This window comes from Ammospiza caudacuta, chromosome 5 (assembly GCF_027887145.1).
Source record: "Ammospiza caudacuta isolate bAmmCau1 chromosome 5, bAmmCau1.pri, whole genome shotgun sequence".
In the NCBI taxonomy this organism is placed as follows: domain Eukaryota; kingdom Metazoa; phylum Chordata; class Aves; order Passeriformes; family Passerellidae; genus Ammospiza; species Ammospiza caudacuta.
In genome coordinates, this window is record NC_080597.1 from 15,709,234 (window position 1) to 15,729,158 (window position 19,925).

At 43.1% G+C, this 19,925-nt stretch overlaps 1 protein-coding gene across 1 annotated transcript in view; it reads left to right on the plus strand.

Annotated features, from left to right (window-relative positions):
- Positions 1-10,078: 10,078 nt before the first annotated feature.
- The window catches only part of BMAL2 (basic helix-loop-helix ARNT like 2), a 32,988-nt gene continuing 23,141 nt past the window's right edge, over positions 10,079-19,925 (plus strand). Inside the window, 4 exon segments of the mRNA XM_058806129.1 lie at positions 10,079-10,114; positions 10,116-10,203; positions 10,206-10,319; positions 18,521-18,668. Of these exon segments, the coding sequence (XP_058662112.1) occupies positions 10,109-10,114; positions 10,116-10,203; positions 10,206-10,319; positions 18,521-18,668 (356 nt within the window). The 5' untranslated portion in view covers positions 10,079-10,108.

Below are 19,925 nucleotides of genomic sequence, written 5' to 3' on the forward strand. Positions count from 1 at the left end.
CCATCCAGTATTAGAGCAAAGCTAAGTTGAGCTTCTGCCTGAATGCTGGACTGAGGTGGGAACAGCTCCTTGATCTCTCACATTTGTTTCCCAGACCTTACACTAATTAACATCTTGCTGTGGGGCAAGGTCCTTAAAAATTCTCCAGTGTTGTTCTTAGCCTTGTCAGTGTGCTGAGGCTCAACCTGGGGCCATCCAAAGGCTGTAGAAAAACAATAACTTGCTTAAATCCACCTTTCAGGCATGGTTCTGCCAGTACCCCATCAGCTCCTGAGGCTTCTCAGGAAAGGAAATGCCTTTCCTAAGGCCTTGGCTCCAAAACAGGGAAACTCGGGCAGGAAAAAAAATCCCGAGATATAAATTTGGCCTCAAAGGACACTGCTATTCAAAATACTTTTCATTGGTTTTAATTTCCAGTTTCATCCATGGGGCACCGTGTGCACTGGAATTGGAATTCCTGCAACCACCACCTTTCAGAAGAGCACAGTAACCCCATTAACATGACCTACAAAGAAGTCTTTGCTCAAACTTGTTGAGACAAGCTCAGTTTCATGGAAACTGCAAATGCTCAGTGATACTGGTGATTTTTTTTTTCCTGTGGGGCTTAGGGGAGGGCAGAGAAATACACACTTAATTTAAAGCTATCTATTAAACAACTATGTCTGTACATACTCACTGGTTTACAAACTTGGGAAAAAGCTCAACCCTTCTACTTGCAACACTAAAAATAATACTAATTTAAAACTGCAGATGATTAATCATATCAGTGCTCACATAGGAGTTATATCCATAAGGAAACAGCCTGCAGCCTATCTAGCATAAACTCCTGTATTGTGGTAGTTGAGTTTTTAAAATTTTTTTGTAAACATAGCATTATTTTAATCAGTAAATCAAGTTAAACAATATTAACTACTGCTTTTAGGATGATAGGGGTTTTTTTAAAGGTGAAACTGTGACACTGTACTGGATTAAAGAGAACAGCAGGTTAATCTACACTGGCTTTCAAAAAAAAAAAAAGGAACTGCAACATATCTTTAATTTTGTTATTTGTATCTGATTCCTTTGGATGGTTGTGTGTTTTCCTTTGGCAGCGTTTGTCACTGTGCCATTTATTTTTTTCTTATTCTTGGAGTACCAAAGATCCTGAAATGGCTTGATGATTGCAACCATGTGAAAATTTATTTTCTGGAAGTATGTTTTGTTAAACTTTTGTTAAAACGCTAAATTGTGTATGCAAATTGTTATCAGAGGTTTGCTGGGATGTTTACCTATTCCAGCAGGGAAAACTTGAGTGCATTGATGGAAGTGGAGAGCCTGAATCCAAATTCTGGATTGGAATTCCCTGAAAGTGGGGAGGAGGCTTGGATTGGGAACTGCAGCTGAGCTTTTGCACTTTGTTCCATCTCCAGTCAGCGTGAGTGAGTGGCCTTAGGTACAGGACATCAGCAGAGGTTGTCTCATGTGCAAAAGGAGTTAAAAAAATTGCCAGCATTCAGAAATCAAATCTTGTTGATACTGCATTTGCACTGTTCAATTTGCCTTGCTGGAGAGTTATAGAAGTGTTATTTTTATAGGTCAATTGTTCCCCACCTGAGCCGTTGGAGACAGTCTGGGATAAGGGCACCTGCTGGGGGCAGTTCAGCCAGGGGGCACCAGGAGTGGGCACCAGGAACAGCACACAGCTGCTGTCAGCTCCTTCCCCAGGGCTGACATTCCTCCTGTGCCCAGCAAGCAGGGAATGCTGCAGTCTAGCCCAGGTAATGCTTAGGAAGTGCTCTCACTTTCTCAATAACACAAGCAATTACAGGCATTGTAACACACTGAACCTTGTCCTTTACTGTTGGGATCTCACAGCAGCTCGTTCTTGGAGTCAAAATGCAACTGCTATATTTTTCCTAGACTGTTTCATTAGTTGTGGTTGGGAAAGTTACATAGAAGCATTATAAAAATTTATATGAGGCTTTTTACAGCATTTGAAAATAAAAGTAGCATTCTTTTTGTAAAGTTGCAGTTTTCGTTTCTTTCACCCCGGTGTGTACTGGATTTCTTTTCCAGAATGGGAGACATCTAAGGAATTGAGATCCTGTTTTGTGGATTCTCATCTTGAATTCCGTGGACAACAAAACACCCCAGTGTTGTTACACTCAATCAGAAAGTGGAGAAAGCAGATAATGTTTGACTTGTCCCACCTGCAGCCAGATGAAGAAGCTGCTTCTCAAATGGTTACTGATCTTCTCCAGTCTTACCTTCCCCATAGGCTGTAATTTATCCAGGAAAGGCTTCCAGGGGCAGTTGTGTCCTTTGATCCACTATAGAAGCCTTTCTGTCCTCCTGTTCCACTTTCCCTGCCAAGTTCAGAGCAGTAGAAGCACAGAAAGTTGTGTAAAAAGATGATCAGAGTGGAGCAGCTGAAAGCCAAGAGAAGTGAGCAGACACTGCCTGGCCTTGTCTGAAGCCCTCCTGAGAAGAACAGGAGGCCTCCCTCCCTCCACTCCAGAATTGCTGCTCTCAATGAAGGTAAAATGCAAGAGAATTTTGTAAATTCTATTTAATGGGATCACCCTTTTCTTCCCTTGTGTGTGCAGGATTGTATGGCAGAGCTACATATCATAAGGAAAATATAGGTTTAGTTCTTTACCTCCTTGCATTACCAAATCAGATATTCCTCAAAAACAGTGCTTGAAGGCTATGCTTTCAGCGTGGGTAAATCTCTTTTTAAATCTTATCTTAGAGTTTATAAGACTTACTGCAAATATCTATATTTTTCATTTCTTTGTTGTACAAAGTGTGCATGGTACCTAAGCAAAACAATAATGCTTTGGGCAATAAAAGGCTTTTTCTGACATTCCTAAGGAGGGAGAAGGGAGGAGTATCCAAAACTGTCTGTCTTGGCAGTGGGGACAGTGGTGGCTCCCAGCTCTGGACTAGGCAAGGGTATATTTGCAGTTCAGGAAGTACTTAATGTATTTGGAAATGTAGGAGGCTGTCAGGCATTGGAAGGGGCTGCCCAGGGAGGTTTGGAGTCTCCATCCCTGGGGGTTTTTAAGGAAGGACTGGATGTGGCTCTCAGTGCTCTGGTCTGGGTGACAAGGTGGGGATTGGTTACAAGTTGGACCCAACAATCTTGGAGGCCTTTTCCAACCTTCATGGTTCTGTGATTCCATTTCTCTAAGGTAATGTGATTCATCACACATGTAAACATTAAATATCAGAGAGGTACTAAAATGCCTGTCCCACAGCTGAATATCCCAGGTGAAAGCAGGTTCTAAGGATGGGTGCAGGCCCTGTTCCTTGTGAGCTACGCTGGGTTCAGCCATGCCAGGCTCTGCAGTGTGGAATGCCTGCTCCTAAAATCTACCAGGTGCTTTAATATTAGGACAGCTGAAGGGCAAATTGGTGTGTCTGTCACACACTGAACTGGCACCAGGGTTTGGACACTTCATCACTCAGGAACACTGCTGCAGTGGGTGTGACAGGAAATTAATCTCTCCAACGCAGAGGGAGCTCATCCCTGCTGCCTCCTGCTCCTCCCAGTGCCACTCCTCGGGTTATCTGAGCCCTTGGAGGTCCCTGTTCCTGGGGTAGGTGGGGCACAAAGACTTCAATCTCCTTGTGCTGAGGAGGGAATGAGCACAGGGTTCTCCTTTCCCAACCAAGCCAAGCTCTGCTAGGAACAGTTTGTTTCGGATCTGAACCGACCCTCGGTGCTGAATCTTGTTTCTGTAGCAGCTGCTTTAATCTGTTTCTAGTGAGGCACCATCTGCTGCAGCTTCTCCTCCTCCAGCAATACATGCTGGCTCTCGGTGCTGTCCCCAGGCAGTTCACTTCCACTGGCAGCATCTCCTTCCCCTCCAGGTGCCTCTGCCCATCCTCCCTGCTCCAAATACAAAACCTTTGCCCTTGCCTCTACATTTCCTGCCCTTGGAATTGTAGGATGAGGGAGACTTGTCAGTAGAGTGAGTGCTGAGCCCTTGGAGCTGTTGTGCAAAAGTGTAACCACAGCCCCTGCTCCACACCTTGCAAGGGAGACTACAGCTACAGAGAGAGTGTTACAGACATGTGGAGGTAACACCATCCCTCCCTCCCTTCCAAAGCTGTGTGCAGGATCTGCCCCCAGCGTGGGGACAGGAGGTGATGGTGATGGAGCTCCAACAGGAGGCAGATGCCAAGATATTCCCCCCAACCTCGTCTGGGCACATGCAGCCATGCACAAAACCAACTGGAAATGGGAGCAGTGATTTACTGAGAGTGCAAAACTGCAACAGTTTTGGACACTTCACTTCACTTCCCCAGTTCTACTTCTGACTTCATTGTCTCTATTTAATACCAGGGGATGATCAGATAAGAACTTCAGTGACTTTTTTGATCAGGACAGGGTGAAATCACTGGCAATCTAGACACACACATCAGGATCTTCAGCTTTCTTTGAGGTCTCATCCAACTCCCATTGACGTCAGCAGAAGATCCCTATCTAAAGCCCAAAGAAATCAGGAACAAGGATGGCCTTCAAAGCAAACTGGTTGCTGATGCCATGCTTTGGTGTTCCTTACAAATGAGACAAAAAGGTTTCACTATTTATACAACTCAGCTGGTTGAAAAGCAGTGTGTGGAGAGGAGGCCTTTTGGCTTCAAACACAGTGGTGAGAAACTTGCATGGCACTTCTGCTGTTAAACAGGACAATAGTACCTGGTTTCTAATAACCAAAATCAAACTAATGCCTTGAGGAAACTTTGAAAAACATACCATTTGTTTAAATGCCACTTTTAGGCTCTTGTTAGACATTCAGAAACTACCAGTTTCTGCCAGGAACAAAAAGGCTATTTCAAAACTGATTATTTTGTTTTTAAATCAGAAGTGGCACCGTCAAATTGAGAGACTTTGGGGTAAGAGATTTACAAGCAAGTGTATTATTATTTTGTGGGCAAAACCCTTGCAGGCCTGGACTCCAAAATTAAGCAGGCACTTTGGAAAATGTTAATCCTTTTGACTGCCTTTAATTTTGTTAGAAAATCACACACTAAATTGCCATCCTGCTGGCTCCAATACTGAGATTAGAGAGGAAGAGCAAGTAGGATTCAGATGCTCTTCTCAAGCTAAACTTGTTTCATCATGAAAGGAGTTTGTCCATGATTCCCAGATGTCCAAGGCCAGAGTATATCCCTGTCACAATCCAGTTGGACATTATGTTCTGACAGCAGAACATAATCCATGGTCCCAGTATTGTGCCAGCACAGCACAGTCCATTGCTAGGGAAGCCTGATTTTTTTTTCTGTTTTTTGCTTCTTTGAGGGGCTTCCATAGTAATTATTAAGCACAAATAATTTTAAAGAGCTTATTTTTACTATTGGCCAATGACAGTATGATTATGCTATTTATATACTTTTTGAAGCTAAAGAGTCTCTGATTTGGGGAAGAAATATTGCTTTAAGGTGATTTTACCAGATTGTACCAATATATACTCACAGAATTTGTAGCAAAGTCAGTAAATTGCTTGTGGTGCCCTTAAAAGTAATCCAGTGACCTTAAGCAGAATAAAATACAAATAACAGACTGAAATAGATTAAAAAAAAAAAAGATTCATTCTTGTAACTAGATAACTTTTTCATATGTCCTCTAAAAAACCACACTTGATTCTGTACATTCAGCCATATAAGACCAGAGTCAGAGGGGAAACCATAAACATTTGTGTTCTGGGAGAGAAGGTTATGAAAAATCTCTGTTTGGACTTACAAAGCTGGGTCACTTCAGTTTCCTGCTATTAAGTTTCATCAGAAAAAAGTTCTCTGGCTCTCCCCAGGGGTGTTTTTGTGAGAAGTAACACAAGCCACCATAACAATGGAGAGTGACTCCCTCTGTTCCTGCTCCCAGGTCAGTGAGGTGTGTGTGGGGCCAGCTTGGCCCCAGCAAATACACAAAGAAATGCACATCACTGGGACGGCATCTGCCACGTCCTGGGAAACAGCTGAGACATGCTATGCTTTGGATGTGACTGAAGAGGGGAAAAGGAGGAATAATACAGACACTTTAAATGCTCAGTCTCAGGCTATTATTTAACTGCCCCGAGGTTTGATTGTTATTTTTACCCCTTTAGCACGTTGTTGTATAAGTTGTTTGGAGAAAAGAGGCTATCTGTGGCTTACATAAAGCGTTCTGTTCCCTATTTTATTGCTGAAAGCTACTCAAGAGAAAGTGCTCACCTTAAAATGGGGCAAAAATATCAAGTGTGGCCTACTCAAAATCAGTGCCTTACATAAACTGGGATCCTGCTCTGCCAAGACTGGAGGCACACTGTGCTATAAACACCAGTTACTGTCATGTATTAAAGGTTCAGCGAAGGGCCCAGTCATCACCTTTGAATAAGAAACTACTCTAATAAATGATGTCTCAGATCTGTGCTAATGATCTGGCAGCCCTTTATGTTTGTAGGAATTATCCAAGTGCTGGCTGACATGACACTGACCATAGAGGAGGAGTACAGGCAGAAATACTGCCAGGAGACTGATCTGATTTTTCTGACCTAGTGCCAAGAACTTCCGCAGTGAATTGCAACTGCACTAAAAAATATGAAACAAATGTGAATCAGGTACAGTAGTTCTGTTTCTAGTGAGTCAGTTAAAAGAACACCCCAAAGATTTTAAATGTCCTCATTAATGTTCCCATGTGGAGAGAGTTTGTATTTAATAGCTGTTTAGCTATTAAGCTTGTTAAAACAGTTTTGGGGAACTATTTAAATGTTTAACTCATTGAGCTTTATAACAACAGCCATTTTCAGTTTTCAGTGGCTCCTGAGTCCCTGAAACATTTTCAGTCAGTGTGGCTGACTCACTTCTGAAATCCCCTTAGCATTTGGGTGTCCACTGATGACGCAAACCTGGAGGAGGGAGCTCCCAGCTTCAAAACTGGGGCAAGACATTATTTTAGCAGGACAAAAGATGACATTTAAGCTTCTTGAGAATAAATCCATTAAAATTTTCTCAGTATCAGTTGTGGTATATGAATAAAATAAGTGTGCATTATTGCTAGCAGTTTATCAAAGACAGCAACAGCATCTTAACTGATTTTTAGCTCTCCCTTCTGTTTTTCTGTTTTTAATTTCATTTAGGGCAGAAAGAGTTTGTAATTCCTTCTGTTCAATGCAAACTCTGCAAGACCAGATGAACCCATCATGATGGAGATACACACACATATATATATACAGATATATTTGCAGTAGTAACAGTGGGATTACATGGAACATAACTCTCTAAAATGAAAAGTCAGATTTCCAAGGGGGAAAAGCACACTATGAAGAAGTGTGCATTGAGACTGTCACAGAAGTACCATGGGATTTCTTCAGCAGCATCCCCAGCTGGGAGCCACGATTCCCTGGCCTCTTCCCTGGAATATTCTGTCAGAGCCATGCACCCACTCCTTCCACGTGCTCTAACCCTTGGGCTCTGCCACGGGCAAGATGCTGAGCTGCCCCCTCCCACACAGACAAGGAGCTTCTACATCAGATGGGAAACGTGCTGGGAGCTTCCAATTATAAAAGATGTCATGAATTGAGTTCAGGATTGCATCTGAGGAACCATCCTCAAGATTACAGTTTGGAGTTTAGACAAGTGAATTCTGCCTACATCTCTGAAAGCTATGAAGGAAACACATCTTTGTTTTCTGGTTGTGTTTTTTTCCCCCCGGCTCTACCTAACTAGGTGAGTTGCTGATTTTCCACCACATTACATAAAATTCATAGGTGTTTGAATGTATTTGGCTTGTAGTGTTTGGTGAGGATTTACTTTCTCAAGCCCTTAGAATCACAGAATCATTTTGCTTGGAGGAGATCCTGGAGATCATTGTCTCATTGAGTCTCAACACTGCCAAATCCACCACTAAACCACATCCCCTAGTGCCACATCCACACATGTTTTAAATACCTCTGGGGTTGGTGACTCCATTGCTTTCCTGACAGACTTTTCCAATTCTTCAATGAAGAATTTTGTCCTAATATTTAATCTAAACCTTCCCTTGCACAGGTTGAGGCTGTTCCCTCTCATCCTACTGCTTTTTACTTGGGAGAAGAGACCTATCCCAGCTGCCTTTTCACATGTATTTAGTCACATTTTCTTACTTTTAGCAAAGGGTGTTTTTATCTTAAGAGTCTGACCCTAGATCTGAAAAAACTGATTCCTTGTCTGCAGCTCTAAAGACATAAATTTTAACTTTGACAGTAACCACCAGAACTGAGGATTAAAGAACATAATATCCTTTGCAAAATATTACAGTTACTCTTGCCAGCTCCACAGGATCCCCATTACTGATAACAGACAGGGGAAAGCCTCCAGAACAGTGGGAGAAGAACACCTGCAGAAGGAGCTTCCTCCACACACACATCACCAACTCTGCAGCTCTGGCCCCACTGGTGAGCAATAAATACCATCTGTACTTCAGGTTTTCTGGTGCCTGAGTTCATAGAATCATGGAGTATCCTGAGCTGGAAGGATCACTGAAGTTCAACGCCTGGCCCTACACAGACACCCCATCAGTTCCACCCTGTGCATCCCTGAGAGCGCTGTGCAAACCCTCCTGGAGCTCTGGCAGCCTTGGTGCCATGACCATTCCTGGGGAGCCCCAGCACCCTCTGAGTGAAAAACCTTTCCCTGATATCCACCCTGACCCTGCCCTGACACAGCTCCAGCCGTTTCCTCGGTCCTGTCCCTGGTCACACAGAGCAAAGAGCAGGGCCTGCCCCTCCTCTTCCTCTCCTGAGGAAGCTGCAGAGCTGCTGTGAGCTCTGACCTCAGCCTGCTCTTCTCCAGCTGAACAGACCAGTGCCCTCAGCTGCTCCTTGTATGGCTTTCTCTTCAGGCCCTTCAGTATCATCTCCATAACCTTACTTTGGACATTCTCTGAGAGCTTTAGATTTTTCTTATATTGTGGTGCCCTAAGAGAGAGAAGCAGCAGCTGTGCAGCCCATAGAGATGGCTGTGGATCAATCTCACAGGATTTGTGTGCTTGAGCAAAAGCCTCTTCTGTCACAGCTGCAAGTGGAACTGAGTGGGCACAGGCTGCACCAACACGGGGCAGGACAGTGACAGAGGCTCTGTCACATGGAAGAGGCACTGCTGAGGTCCATCTGTGTTGCAGAGGTTTCATTTCATTTCACAGACTGGCTCTAGTGGGATCTGCTGGAGGGAAGGAATGCCTGGGAATAGCTGGAACACACTAATCTTTTACAGGTGCCCCTTGAGGTCTTTGTGCCCAAGGACACCCCTCGCTCACACCGGCACTCCAGGGTGTGAACCAGAGCACTGTGATGGGCAGGTTCACTTCAGAACCGTGCTCCTGGTACTGCCAAAAGCCAGCTACAGGTCTGCTCACACACTTCAGCATACCTGTGGAAGTTATCCCTATTTTATGCTACTTTTCACTGACAGATGGGACTGCTCTCTGAGTACTCACAGAGGCCTCTGCCAACCAAAACTATTCCCAGATTCTGACACTTCCTCGGATGAAGCATCCTCTGTAGACCATCCAGAGGAAGGAGCACCAGCCCTGCCCAGCCCCTGGACATGGGCAGGGTGCCAGCCCAAGTGTTGCAAAATGGGGAACATGTCAAGATTATCTTAAGTCGGGATATTCTTCATGTAAGATCCTTGTATATTTCCAAGCCTAACCAGCAAGAACGGAGATCTAACCAGTGGAAGAGGCAGCTGCCAGCATCCCTTACTCAAGGACATGCTGGAACTAACATGTTTTAAGGATGTAGTAAATCAGTGCAGATGTATGTCTGTGTATCCATCGCTAACTTGGCAAAATACTCCAGGTCCATCACGTCTATATGTTGATGTGCTTGGAAACTAACTCTGAATTTCCGTGTATAAATAAAGGCATGAAAAGCCGGGCGGTAGTGCTTTATTTGCGGTGTCACCACAGAGCACCCAGGCTTGTGCAGCTCTGCAATAAGCCATCGCTGTGTCTCCCGAGTAGTTACTGCACTTGTCCCTGCAGCCCTGGGCTCGCCGCACGTCGCGGATCGAGCCCGACCCGCGGGGCCGCCGTGAGGGGAGCGCGGCGGCGCCGCCACCGCCGCACATCTCGCGAGAGGCGGCGCGGGGCCGGGGCGGGAACATGGCGGGGCGGGGGCGCTGAGGGGCGGCTGGCGGGGCAGCCCGCGGTCCCTCCCCGGCGCCGGCGGCTCCTCCTCTGCTCACCTCAGCTCACCCCCTGCATGCCGGCGGTGCCGGGGGCGCTGTGGAGCGGGGCACGGGGCCGCCCGCCATGGCCGAAGCAGGAGCGGGAAGCGCCGAGGGCGCCGAGGAGGAGCGGCGGGCGGCGGAAGGTGGGAGCGGGTCCGCCCGAGGAGCGGGCGGTGCGCGCCCCGTCCCCCTCGCCCCTGCCGCGCGTAGCTCCGTGCGTGGGGGGCGATGGCGGGCGCCGTGTGTGGGGTGTGTCTGCCTGTTTGTGTCTGTCTGTCTGTCTGTCCGCCCGCCCGCCTCGGTGATGTGGCACGGGCGGGTGTTGTTGTGGGGCTGGTGCCCGTGGGGCAGTGCCATCCTTCCGTGAGGGCGCTCGGGGCCGCTCCTGTGCCCGGTGCCGCTCCGGGGCCGCTCGCGTTTGTGGCTCATTCCCGCTGGGCGCTCCTGGCTCGCTGCTCCCGCTCGGTGGAGTTCAGTGGAGGTACCTGGAGCGCCCACATGGAAACAGAATCACGGAATGGGGTTGGAAAAGAGCTCTGGAGATGGTCCAGTCCACCCCCGTGGCCAGGCAGGGTCACCTGCAGCAGGTGGCACAGGAGCGTGTCCCGCTGGGTTGGAATGTCCCCGGAGAGGGAGACTCCAGGCCCTCCCTGGGCAGCTGTTCAGGGCTCTGCCACCCTCGGTGTGCAGAAGTTCTTCCTCAGGCTGAGCTTCTTGTGTTCAGTTTGTCCATTGCTCCTTGTTCTGTCCCTGGGCAGCACTGACAAGAGCCTGGCACCGTCCCCTTGGCATCCGCCTGTGTAATGGTCACTGTGCTGTACTGCTGTGACAGATGTGTCATCGTGCTGATGCCATGTGCGCTAAAAATCTGGGGGCTTTCGGTTTGGTTTTTTTGTTTGTTTGTTTTTTTTTTTTTTTTTTTTTTTTTTTTAACTAAGTTTGTAGTTCTCTGTTTCTGGTACACACGTAGCCTTGCATTCCTAAAACTCTAGTATGATTTTTTTTTTTTGGTAGGTAAACATGATTTAGTGTTTTAGGTACAGTGATTCTGACTTTTCTCTGTGTGTGTATGTGTGCCCACGCATGTATGGCGACCAAGGTTTGATCTTTCCATGTTTTTAATCATAAGTTTCTGCTACTAAATCAAGGCTGGTTGTAAACTACCAGCTGCTGCTCGTGTTCCTGCTTGGAAACGAGTGGAAGGGAGCGTTTTGCACGGGGTGTGGGGAAACACAAATGGTCCGATCGCTCCTGAGCCATCACTGCAGCTCTGTGTAGTTAGCACCAATTCTTCTAGGTTTATCAGTTGTTTTCTAAATGCCTCTTGGGTCGAGTGTGCTTTAATGTATGTGGGGATGCTTGTTGTCTGAAATCCTGGACGTTTTTCTGTCTGGGCTGCTTGATTGTTTAAATACTGTTCTAAAATTCTGTGGCAAATGTAGTGTTTGAAAACAAAGTGGTGGTGCAGGGGGGTTTTTTTGGTAGCGTTTTTGCAGTCTGCTCAACTGTGCTTAAAACTTAAGATGCATTGTTTCTATATCGTGCATATACTGAGAGGAGACAAAATCATCAAAATGAAGAAAGCTCCAAATGCACAGGCATTTCCATTTACAAGTAGATTTGGGAAATCAATGAACCATAGGCTTTCATGTTTTATTGTGAAATTAACCCCCATCCCTGCTTTCTTCTGCTGCCTATGTTTATACCTGTTCTTTTAGTGGATTTTAAAGAAACAAATTTTGGGTTTCTTTGTTTTTAAGACAAAAGTATCTAAATTGTTTGTGGGGTATGGCGACACTAAATTTACCTGCCTAGTAGTTTTTAGGGTGGATTTTTTTCTTTTCACTTGAATGTGCACCTTATTGTTGGTACATTTGCACATTATGAAAAACAAACTCTAAACTCAAACTCTAACTCTTGGACGTTTCACATCCAAGAATTAAATTCATTGTAAGAAGAAATAATTTGGTGAGTGATTTTGGAAGTGAATAATTGTGAACTTTTGAAAATTCCCTGTTTGGACTGCAGGGCCAGCTAAAACCATGGAAATTCTGCAGCTCACTTGATAGGACTCAGCATTTTGCAATCATATGATTCCAAAACTTACAAGAAAACAGCTGTCCACTATTTTTCTAGGAGAATATAACTGGAGAGGATTTGTGCTTGGCTTTTTGTTTGTTGGTTGTTTTTCCCAGAAATGAGCTATGATATATGAGGCTCCCGATTCCTATCAGTGCTTTCTACCTGGTGCGAACATGCAAGTGCCTGGGAGAGCAGGGAGCCCTTTCCAGGCCTTGGGGAGGATCTTTCCCTTAGCTGCCTCCTGCCTTCTTTTATTTTTTAATACACTGATAGATTTGGCCAAATATTTTGTGTTTGAGATCTGATAAGTGAATGTGTCATTTAAGTGGTAAGTCGTGATTTTGACTGCTTCTCTTCCAGGTGATGAAAATGAGTAAAAATAGATGCAGAGAGCAATCAGTTGCCTGTGTTATTATTTGATTTAAATGTATGTAATTCAGACTGTTTTAATTTTTTCCTTTTTTCATTTTGTGAAATTAAAACCAAATCCAATGTTCTTAACATAGAAGAGTTTATTCTCTGGATAGTGTTGTTCATAAGATGCTTTCATTGCTAAATTCTCTGTATCTTGCTCCTGCATTGCACATGCTTATAAAATTTGAGGAAAGAATAAGCTGCTTTAGTCCATACATTTCTATTGTTTTCAGAACTTCATTCCAAAGATTGTTATCCCAGCTTTCAATACAAGGTACTGCAGGTGATGAGCTTGATGCCACACTTGCTGTAAGTTTGAAAATGCTTTTCATGGCCTGTTTTAAAGGTCTAAAATAAATTCAAAGAATCTTTTAGTACAGCTCTCAGCTATGTGTAGAAGATATAGTTCTTTGTTGTACAGGTGTTCAGATGTGCAGGACCTTAAGCTGATGTCACAGCACCTGTAACTCTTTCTCACACACTCCTGTACGTGTGCAGGCTGTGTGTGGCACTGTCACACTCTCTAATGAGTATCTGCAGAAGAATTCACTAAAATAAACTAAAAGTTTAGACATTTAACTCCACAGTAAAATAAAACAATTGACATGGTGTGGAGTTATTTGCCTCTGTCAGTGTGAAGCCATTCCCCCTTGTCCAGAGTCTCTCTCCCTCTTTCCTGTGGGCTCCCTTCAGGCACTGCAAGGCCACAGTGAGGTCACCCCAAAGCCTTCTCCTCTCCAGGCTGAACAATCCCAATTCCCTCAGCCTTTCCTCCCAACAGAGCTGCTTTATCTCACATCTTAAAAAAACCCCAACAAACTAAACCCAAACAAGCAAAAAACCCCCACAAAACCTCCAGGAAAACCCCAGCTGACCAACCAAAAACCAAACAAGCAAACAAACAAAAAAAGCCAAACACCAAAAAACTGTGTTATTTGTGACAGAACTTTACAGTCTAAAAGGAACTGCTGTGGCTGGGCTGCACAGCCCTCAGGTGCCACTTCACACTGGCTTACACCAGAATTTGGAGTTCTTTAAAATTGACAGAGCTCAGATCCCTGGCTGGAGGGTTTTGTGCATGCCACATACACACCTCTGGAAAATTTAGTAGTCTGTGGTATTTGTGATCTTAGAAATCTGAATTCAAAGCAGCCTCTTTCTTCTCCTTTTCTTGGAAAGTGTTTCAAATTAGGAAGCTGGGTTAAAAAATCCTTATTTTTGGAAAGGTTGTGCCAGTGTTAACACATTATTAATTTAGTTAGCTGCAGAGCTACCACATTTCTCCAAGTCTCACTTATTCCCAGACTATGGAAAGTGTCACCATAAGCTTTATAAATGTACTTCTTTAATGATATTTTATTTCAAGCCTATTTTAGTCTAATATCTTGGTAGCTGAATTTGGATGTTCTTTTTTAAACTGGCTAATAAATGAGGGCTGACTGACAGCTCCTTTAATTAATTTATTAATTTATTAATACTACATGACTTGTATCTTCCTGCTAATTTTGGAGTGCTAATGTGTATCCTGCAAACCTAGACAGAAAAGCTAACCCTGCTAGGGGTGGGTGGTCTTGAGGTAGTGCATAATTAGGCCAATAATTTGGAAAGCCTGGCTTGGGCTTGAACTTGTTGCATGTGATGCAAACAGGTGCTGTCTGTGGCTCTGATGTTAAATAATTGTGTGATATTTCTGTGCTTGGGGTGGGTTTCATCTCACTTATCTTTAGATGTCCAAGTGTGAGGCAGTTCCTTTGGTCCCTGTGTAATTACTGACTAGAGATAGGCACTCTTGGGCTGTATCTCATCTAACCAACTGGAGGAATCTATTTTAGATTGAGATGAATCACCCTAGAACTGTTTTATTTCATCTAGCCAAATGGAGGAATCTATTCTGGGGAGAGATGAATCACCCTAGAAATGTCTTCCTCCCTCCCAGAGGGACCAGAATGGCTACTTCAGACGTGGACATCATTATTGGTTCACATGAATGTCCCTTTTTATGGCTGGTGGAGTTTGGCCATAAACCTTTTCTTAAAGCTTGTGTTTGCTTAGGAATTGAAAACCTTGAAACTGTTGGTCGTGAAAACAGCTCAGGAACGTGGCATGGGATTAGAAAATATTATTGTCAGTAATTGTAAAAATGTGGAGTCTCCCAAGCCTTGTTTCTCAATGCATTGCAGGGGATTGACACAGAAACTTTGCTGACACAGGAATATGGCTGATTTGGTTTGTCTTTGTATCTCCCCCCAAACAGTTTCCTGCAGCTCCTTGGCAGTTGTTCCCTTCTTTGCCAGCCCCCTGGGGACTCCAATTATTATTTATTTTCCACAAGAGTAGGGGATGCTCTTGTTATGAGAAATATGTATTGATAACCATCCCTTAAATACTTTGTTTTCTCATTAATGAAATACACTAAAATGAGTGTTCAACTAACAGTTTTTCATTTCACATACACTTACTGGGAAGGAGCTATTTCTCAGATGTGTTTGTACTGTTTGGATGGTCTTTGCTTTTTCACAGAGGGATTAATTCCAGTGAAGGAATTCCTGTATTGTTCTCATTATTTTAATCTGTCCCAATGTACATAATATGCTTTAAAAATATTTTTGATTTGTAATATAGATAAGCACATAGGCTTAATGCTGAGAGAAAGATTATAATAGACATGTATTGGAGGAACTGTTCACTTGCCATTAATATCTGGTTATCAGTATTCCAGGGCATTAGCAATGGAATGAATAGCAATGAAGTAAAAATGTCATTTCTCAGCTGGAATTTTATTTGGCTTGCAAACCAGACTAGTGTGAATAACAGCCTTTAGGGTGGTCAAACAAAACATCTCTAGTTGACTTAAACTGTTTCTAGTGGTTTTAGAATTCACTAATGATTTTGGTTTTATAGAAACATCAACTTGTTATAAAGATTGGTCTTTCTGGATATTATTTCTCATGAAGCAAGTGTGCTATGAAATTGGGAATTATTTCAGTTTGCTTCATGTGTGTTTAGAGGTGTTTGTTGTGATGTCAATGGTATGAAAATATTCACAAAAAATGCAAGCATAAGAAATTCAGCCAGGTGCTCAAATGACGGGTAAAAATCCAACTTTTTCTGATCATAGAAGCCCATCCTGGTTATTTGGGTACATTCTAGACCATTTTTTTGTGAACCTAAAGATTGTTATATTCATTATTCAGCTCTCCCAAAGTGGTGTAGACAGAGAGGGAAAGAAATCTTTCAGCACAGCCTACACAAGGTTGGGACACTCCAGGGACAGAGTGAGCACCCTGGATTCACCCAGTATCATAGTGATGGCTCTTATGGAGCCCTCAGAGATTATTTTCCATCACCCTTCCTGACTTTTCAAAGCTTTAGGAAAGCCTTGGCTTTAGGAGCTGTTTCTGCCCATTTCTTGCTCAGTGAGTGATAGGTACGAAAAAGATTTGTTCACTTCTGTTCAACTCCACATAATCACAGTTCACCTATGCTTGGTTGTTCTGAAGCTGTAAATTTATTTATTTCTCTATTTATTTTCTTTTGCATTGTTGATGGGGGTTTGGGTTTTATTCATGGGCTTTTAAAGAATATATATATATATGTAAAGACTGTAAGCTGCATGCTGAGCATGTCAGGGATCAGTACAGATTCTTAAACTCACATTTTTGTCCAAGATCAGTCACTCATCATACTGGCATTTAGTTTGTCCCAGGGATAGTGTTAAGGATTCAATTTATCACCTTACAATTGTAGTGTGGAAGTTCTTAATAGGTCACTGTTACTGGTAATCTGAATATATTTTGTTTTCTCACTTAAGAATAACGAAAATGGGTGTTGTTAGTAAAGGTAGAAGAGATAACTGCAGTATTCAGAAATTGTTGCTTGAGTGTGAGGGAAAAAAACTAGTTGTTTAATAATATTGAAGAGAAATTGGAAAACCTGTAAAAGAGGCCTTGGATTTTGTTCCTTTAAAGGGAAGTGTTTGGAAAGCAGGCTGGCCATCTGTGTGCAGAGCAGTATTTAGGTCAGTGGGTCTGTGCTGTCCTGCTTTGTTCCAGGACGAAGGGATCTGTTGTGCTGAAGGCATTCTGGTCCTGGAACCATGTAGGTTGCTGCTTAGTAAGTACTCTTTTATGAATATTCATCAAGACTGATTATACTTCAATAGCTTAATCAGGAATTATAGGATGCTCGGACCTGGGCAGATTAAAACTGCTCCTTTTAAAAAACAGTTCCTTTGCATCTGTCAGCATTTTTTGTTTGTTTTGGAATTGTGTTAATAACAGAAATAGAAAATGAAACTTTTAAGGAGACTCATCATAAAAATATTTCAGACATCTATCACTGTCTTATAGAAATACTTATAGTATTTATAATGTAATTTCTTTAATATATTTTTAATATCCCTAATTTGAATGTGATGTGCATTTGAAATAACTAGATTTTCTTGGTGTCAGAGATGTCCAAAGGTTGTCATATATTTGTCAAGTATTTGTTGATTCTTTGTTTCCATCTCTTTTTTTTTTGAAACTTCCTGTGTGACTTAATGAGTTAAAGAGCTTTCTAAAATAAAACAGGGGCTGACTTTGTGTTGTCTGATTTGATAGAGAGAGGATTAGTGGAAGACCAGGCAAGCTGTTGTTGGAGTATTAGCCTATTTTCATTTAACTCTCCAGAGCTGTATTCCAACACCAAATGAAAACCTAGAAGGTAATTTTTCTGATGTGAGATGTGTTTACATGTAAGAGAGGAAAAAAATATCATTTGTATCATTGTTTTTGGACATTTCTACATTTTTGCAAACAGCGCAGATGCTTAAAAAAGAGAGAAGACTCACAAGAAATTGTCCAGATTTTCTTCTTGCTGGATTTTCAAAGTAATCCTCTTGGTTTTTGCACCCTGCTAGAAGCAGGAGATGCTCACTTCCTTAAATGACATCTCTTCATCTCTCATCTGTCCTCACTGGCACATGGAGCCTGAAGGAGTTCCTGCATTTGTGAAGCAGAGTTAAATCTGGCTCTTTGGCTCTTTGCCTAAACATCAGCTGGGTGATTCTTTGTGATAGCTGCATTGAGACAGAAAAACAGGGTAATAGTGCTCATGTTCCTGGAGACTGCTCTCCTTTCCCACTAGGTTGCTAGGATTGCTTTGGCTTGTGATTTCTCTTCTGGCCTTCCCAGAAACAGCAGTTTTCCTTTAGAGGAGAATTGTGAAGGGAACTTGACAAGTTTTTGAGACTCTTCCAACTTCCATGGCAGATGTTTTGTGTAATTGCGGATTTTATGTCAGGAATACGATTATAGCAAACTTCCATTTCTTTGATATCTCACTTGATTAAAAAACAGTTCACAACGTATTTTTAATTTTCATTTAGTTTGAGCCCCAGTATTTTGATCTGCTGACAACTGGTGATCTTGCAGCAGGATGTCTGAGGTGGGGGGGAATTGAAGTGCAAAGGTTGTGCGAGGGGAGAGCTGTTCTGTATTGCCTTGGTGTGTAGATTACTTCTACATTTACAGACAGGTCACAAGTACAAATTTTGGCTTCTCTGAAGAACAAAGAAAGAAAACTTCTGTTCAAATGCCATAGTCAGCAGTGGGGAATGAAAAAGTCAGAGCTGCAGCAGAACCACTGTGGAGTTTTCAACATTGGGCAGTTTTTATGGTGAGATCATTGCAGCCCTGTGGGAAGGTGTGCGCTCTTTGCTGGACTTGGCTCGTGTCAGTGCAGCCTTGGCTGTTTGTGTCAGAGGCACAGAGCCACGCACAGACAGCTTTTAGTGCCGGTGAGGATGAGGGTGGGTGCAGCGTGCTGCAGCTCCTGCTGGACACTGAGCCTTTATTCTCGCTGCCAGACCAGTTCTCAGCGGATGGGGGCCCGTGCGTGGCCTGCGGAGGGCCCGGCCTCATGAACCCCGCCCCCAAGGCTGCCAGCAGCACGGCTTTCAATGCTGCCCTGCCTGACATCCCCAGGAAGCGCAAGGGGAGTGATTCTGACAACCAGTAAGTGAATCAAATCTCCGTGTCTCAACCTGAGACATTCGTCTGTTGTTTGTGCAACATGGTCACTGTCTTTCCTTTTCCTCCCTCCCTCCCTTCTAATCCTCTTTCCTTTGTTCATTACCATTACATTTACAGTGTCTTCCAAATGTGTTCTTTGACAGTCCCCGATTATTAAAAATAGAAAAAGTAATCCTTAAATCCAAGGGATATATGGAGGATTCTGTAATGCCATTTCCTGGCCTGAAGTGTCTGGATAATGTGCCTCTAATGCTGAAATTTCAATCCTAATTTTTAGGGTTTTTTTTCTCCTTCTTTGCCTACTAGTAAAAGCAAGTTCTTAATGTGAAAAATGCATGTATTTTATGATTGGCTTTTCGCAAATATTAAAATGAATATTATATGTGTTGTGTTAGAAAGCAATGCTGCATTAATTTTCTTAAGTACTGTGTTAAATATAGTTTTAGGTTATAAAAATTGTTAAAATAGAAACTATGCTATGTAGGATGTTTTATTTAAAAGAAAGGACTTGCAGCGAGATAGCAGCCACAGGACACCTGAATCTTTCAGAGAAAAAGAATTTATGGCCTTCTTATCAGAAGAAACGAACTTCTTCCCACCTCGAAGGCACTATTAGGATTAGAGGGGAGAAGTTGATGAAGACCAGACAGAATCCCGTGTTTGAATGGAATTTATGCATCATGTATGAGGTGTATGAATATGCAATAGGCTGTTGTTTTTAAGGGTTAATCCTTCGTTAACGTATGTCCTTTATCAGGCTCGTGCTGCCCAGAAAAATGTACCGTGACATCTGTAACTCTTTGTTTTTATTGTCTCATATTGTCCTAATTCAATTTGTCCAAATTGTTATTACTCTAATTGTGTTACTATTTTTATAACCATTTTATTACTATTAAACTTTTATAATTTTAAAAACAAGTGATTGGCATTTTTCACATTAAGTTGCTTGAAGTTTCCCAGGCACATACTAGAATTTTACCTTCAAGCATGAGACAAGATTACTGATTGAATTGTTTAATCTAGAACTGCTGCTTCAGTGACCAGAGCAGCCATTTCCTTAAATGTGGTGACAGACCTGTGACCTAAAAATGGGGACTGTCCTCTTGTAGTGCTCATTCTTTTCAAGTGTCTCATACCTGACTGCTGAGGGGACACTGTCAACTGTTTTATCCTGTTCTATAGCTGCCAAACAGATGCCAGTTAACCAAGTGATGTGCTCAAAGTTGTGTAAATCAGGCA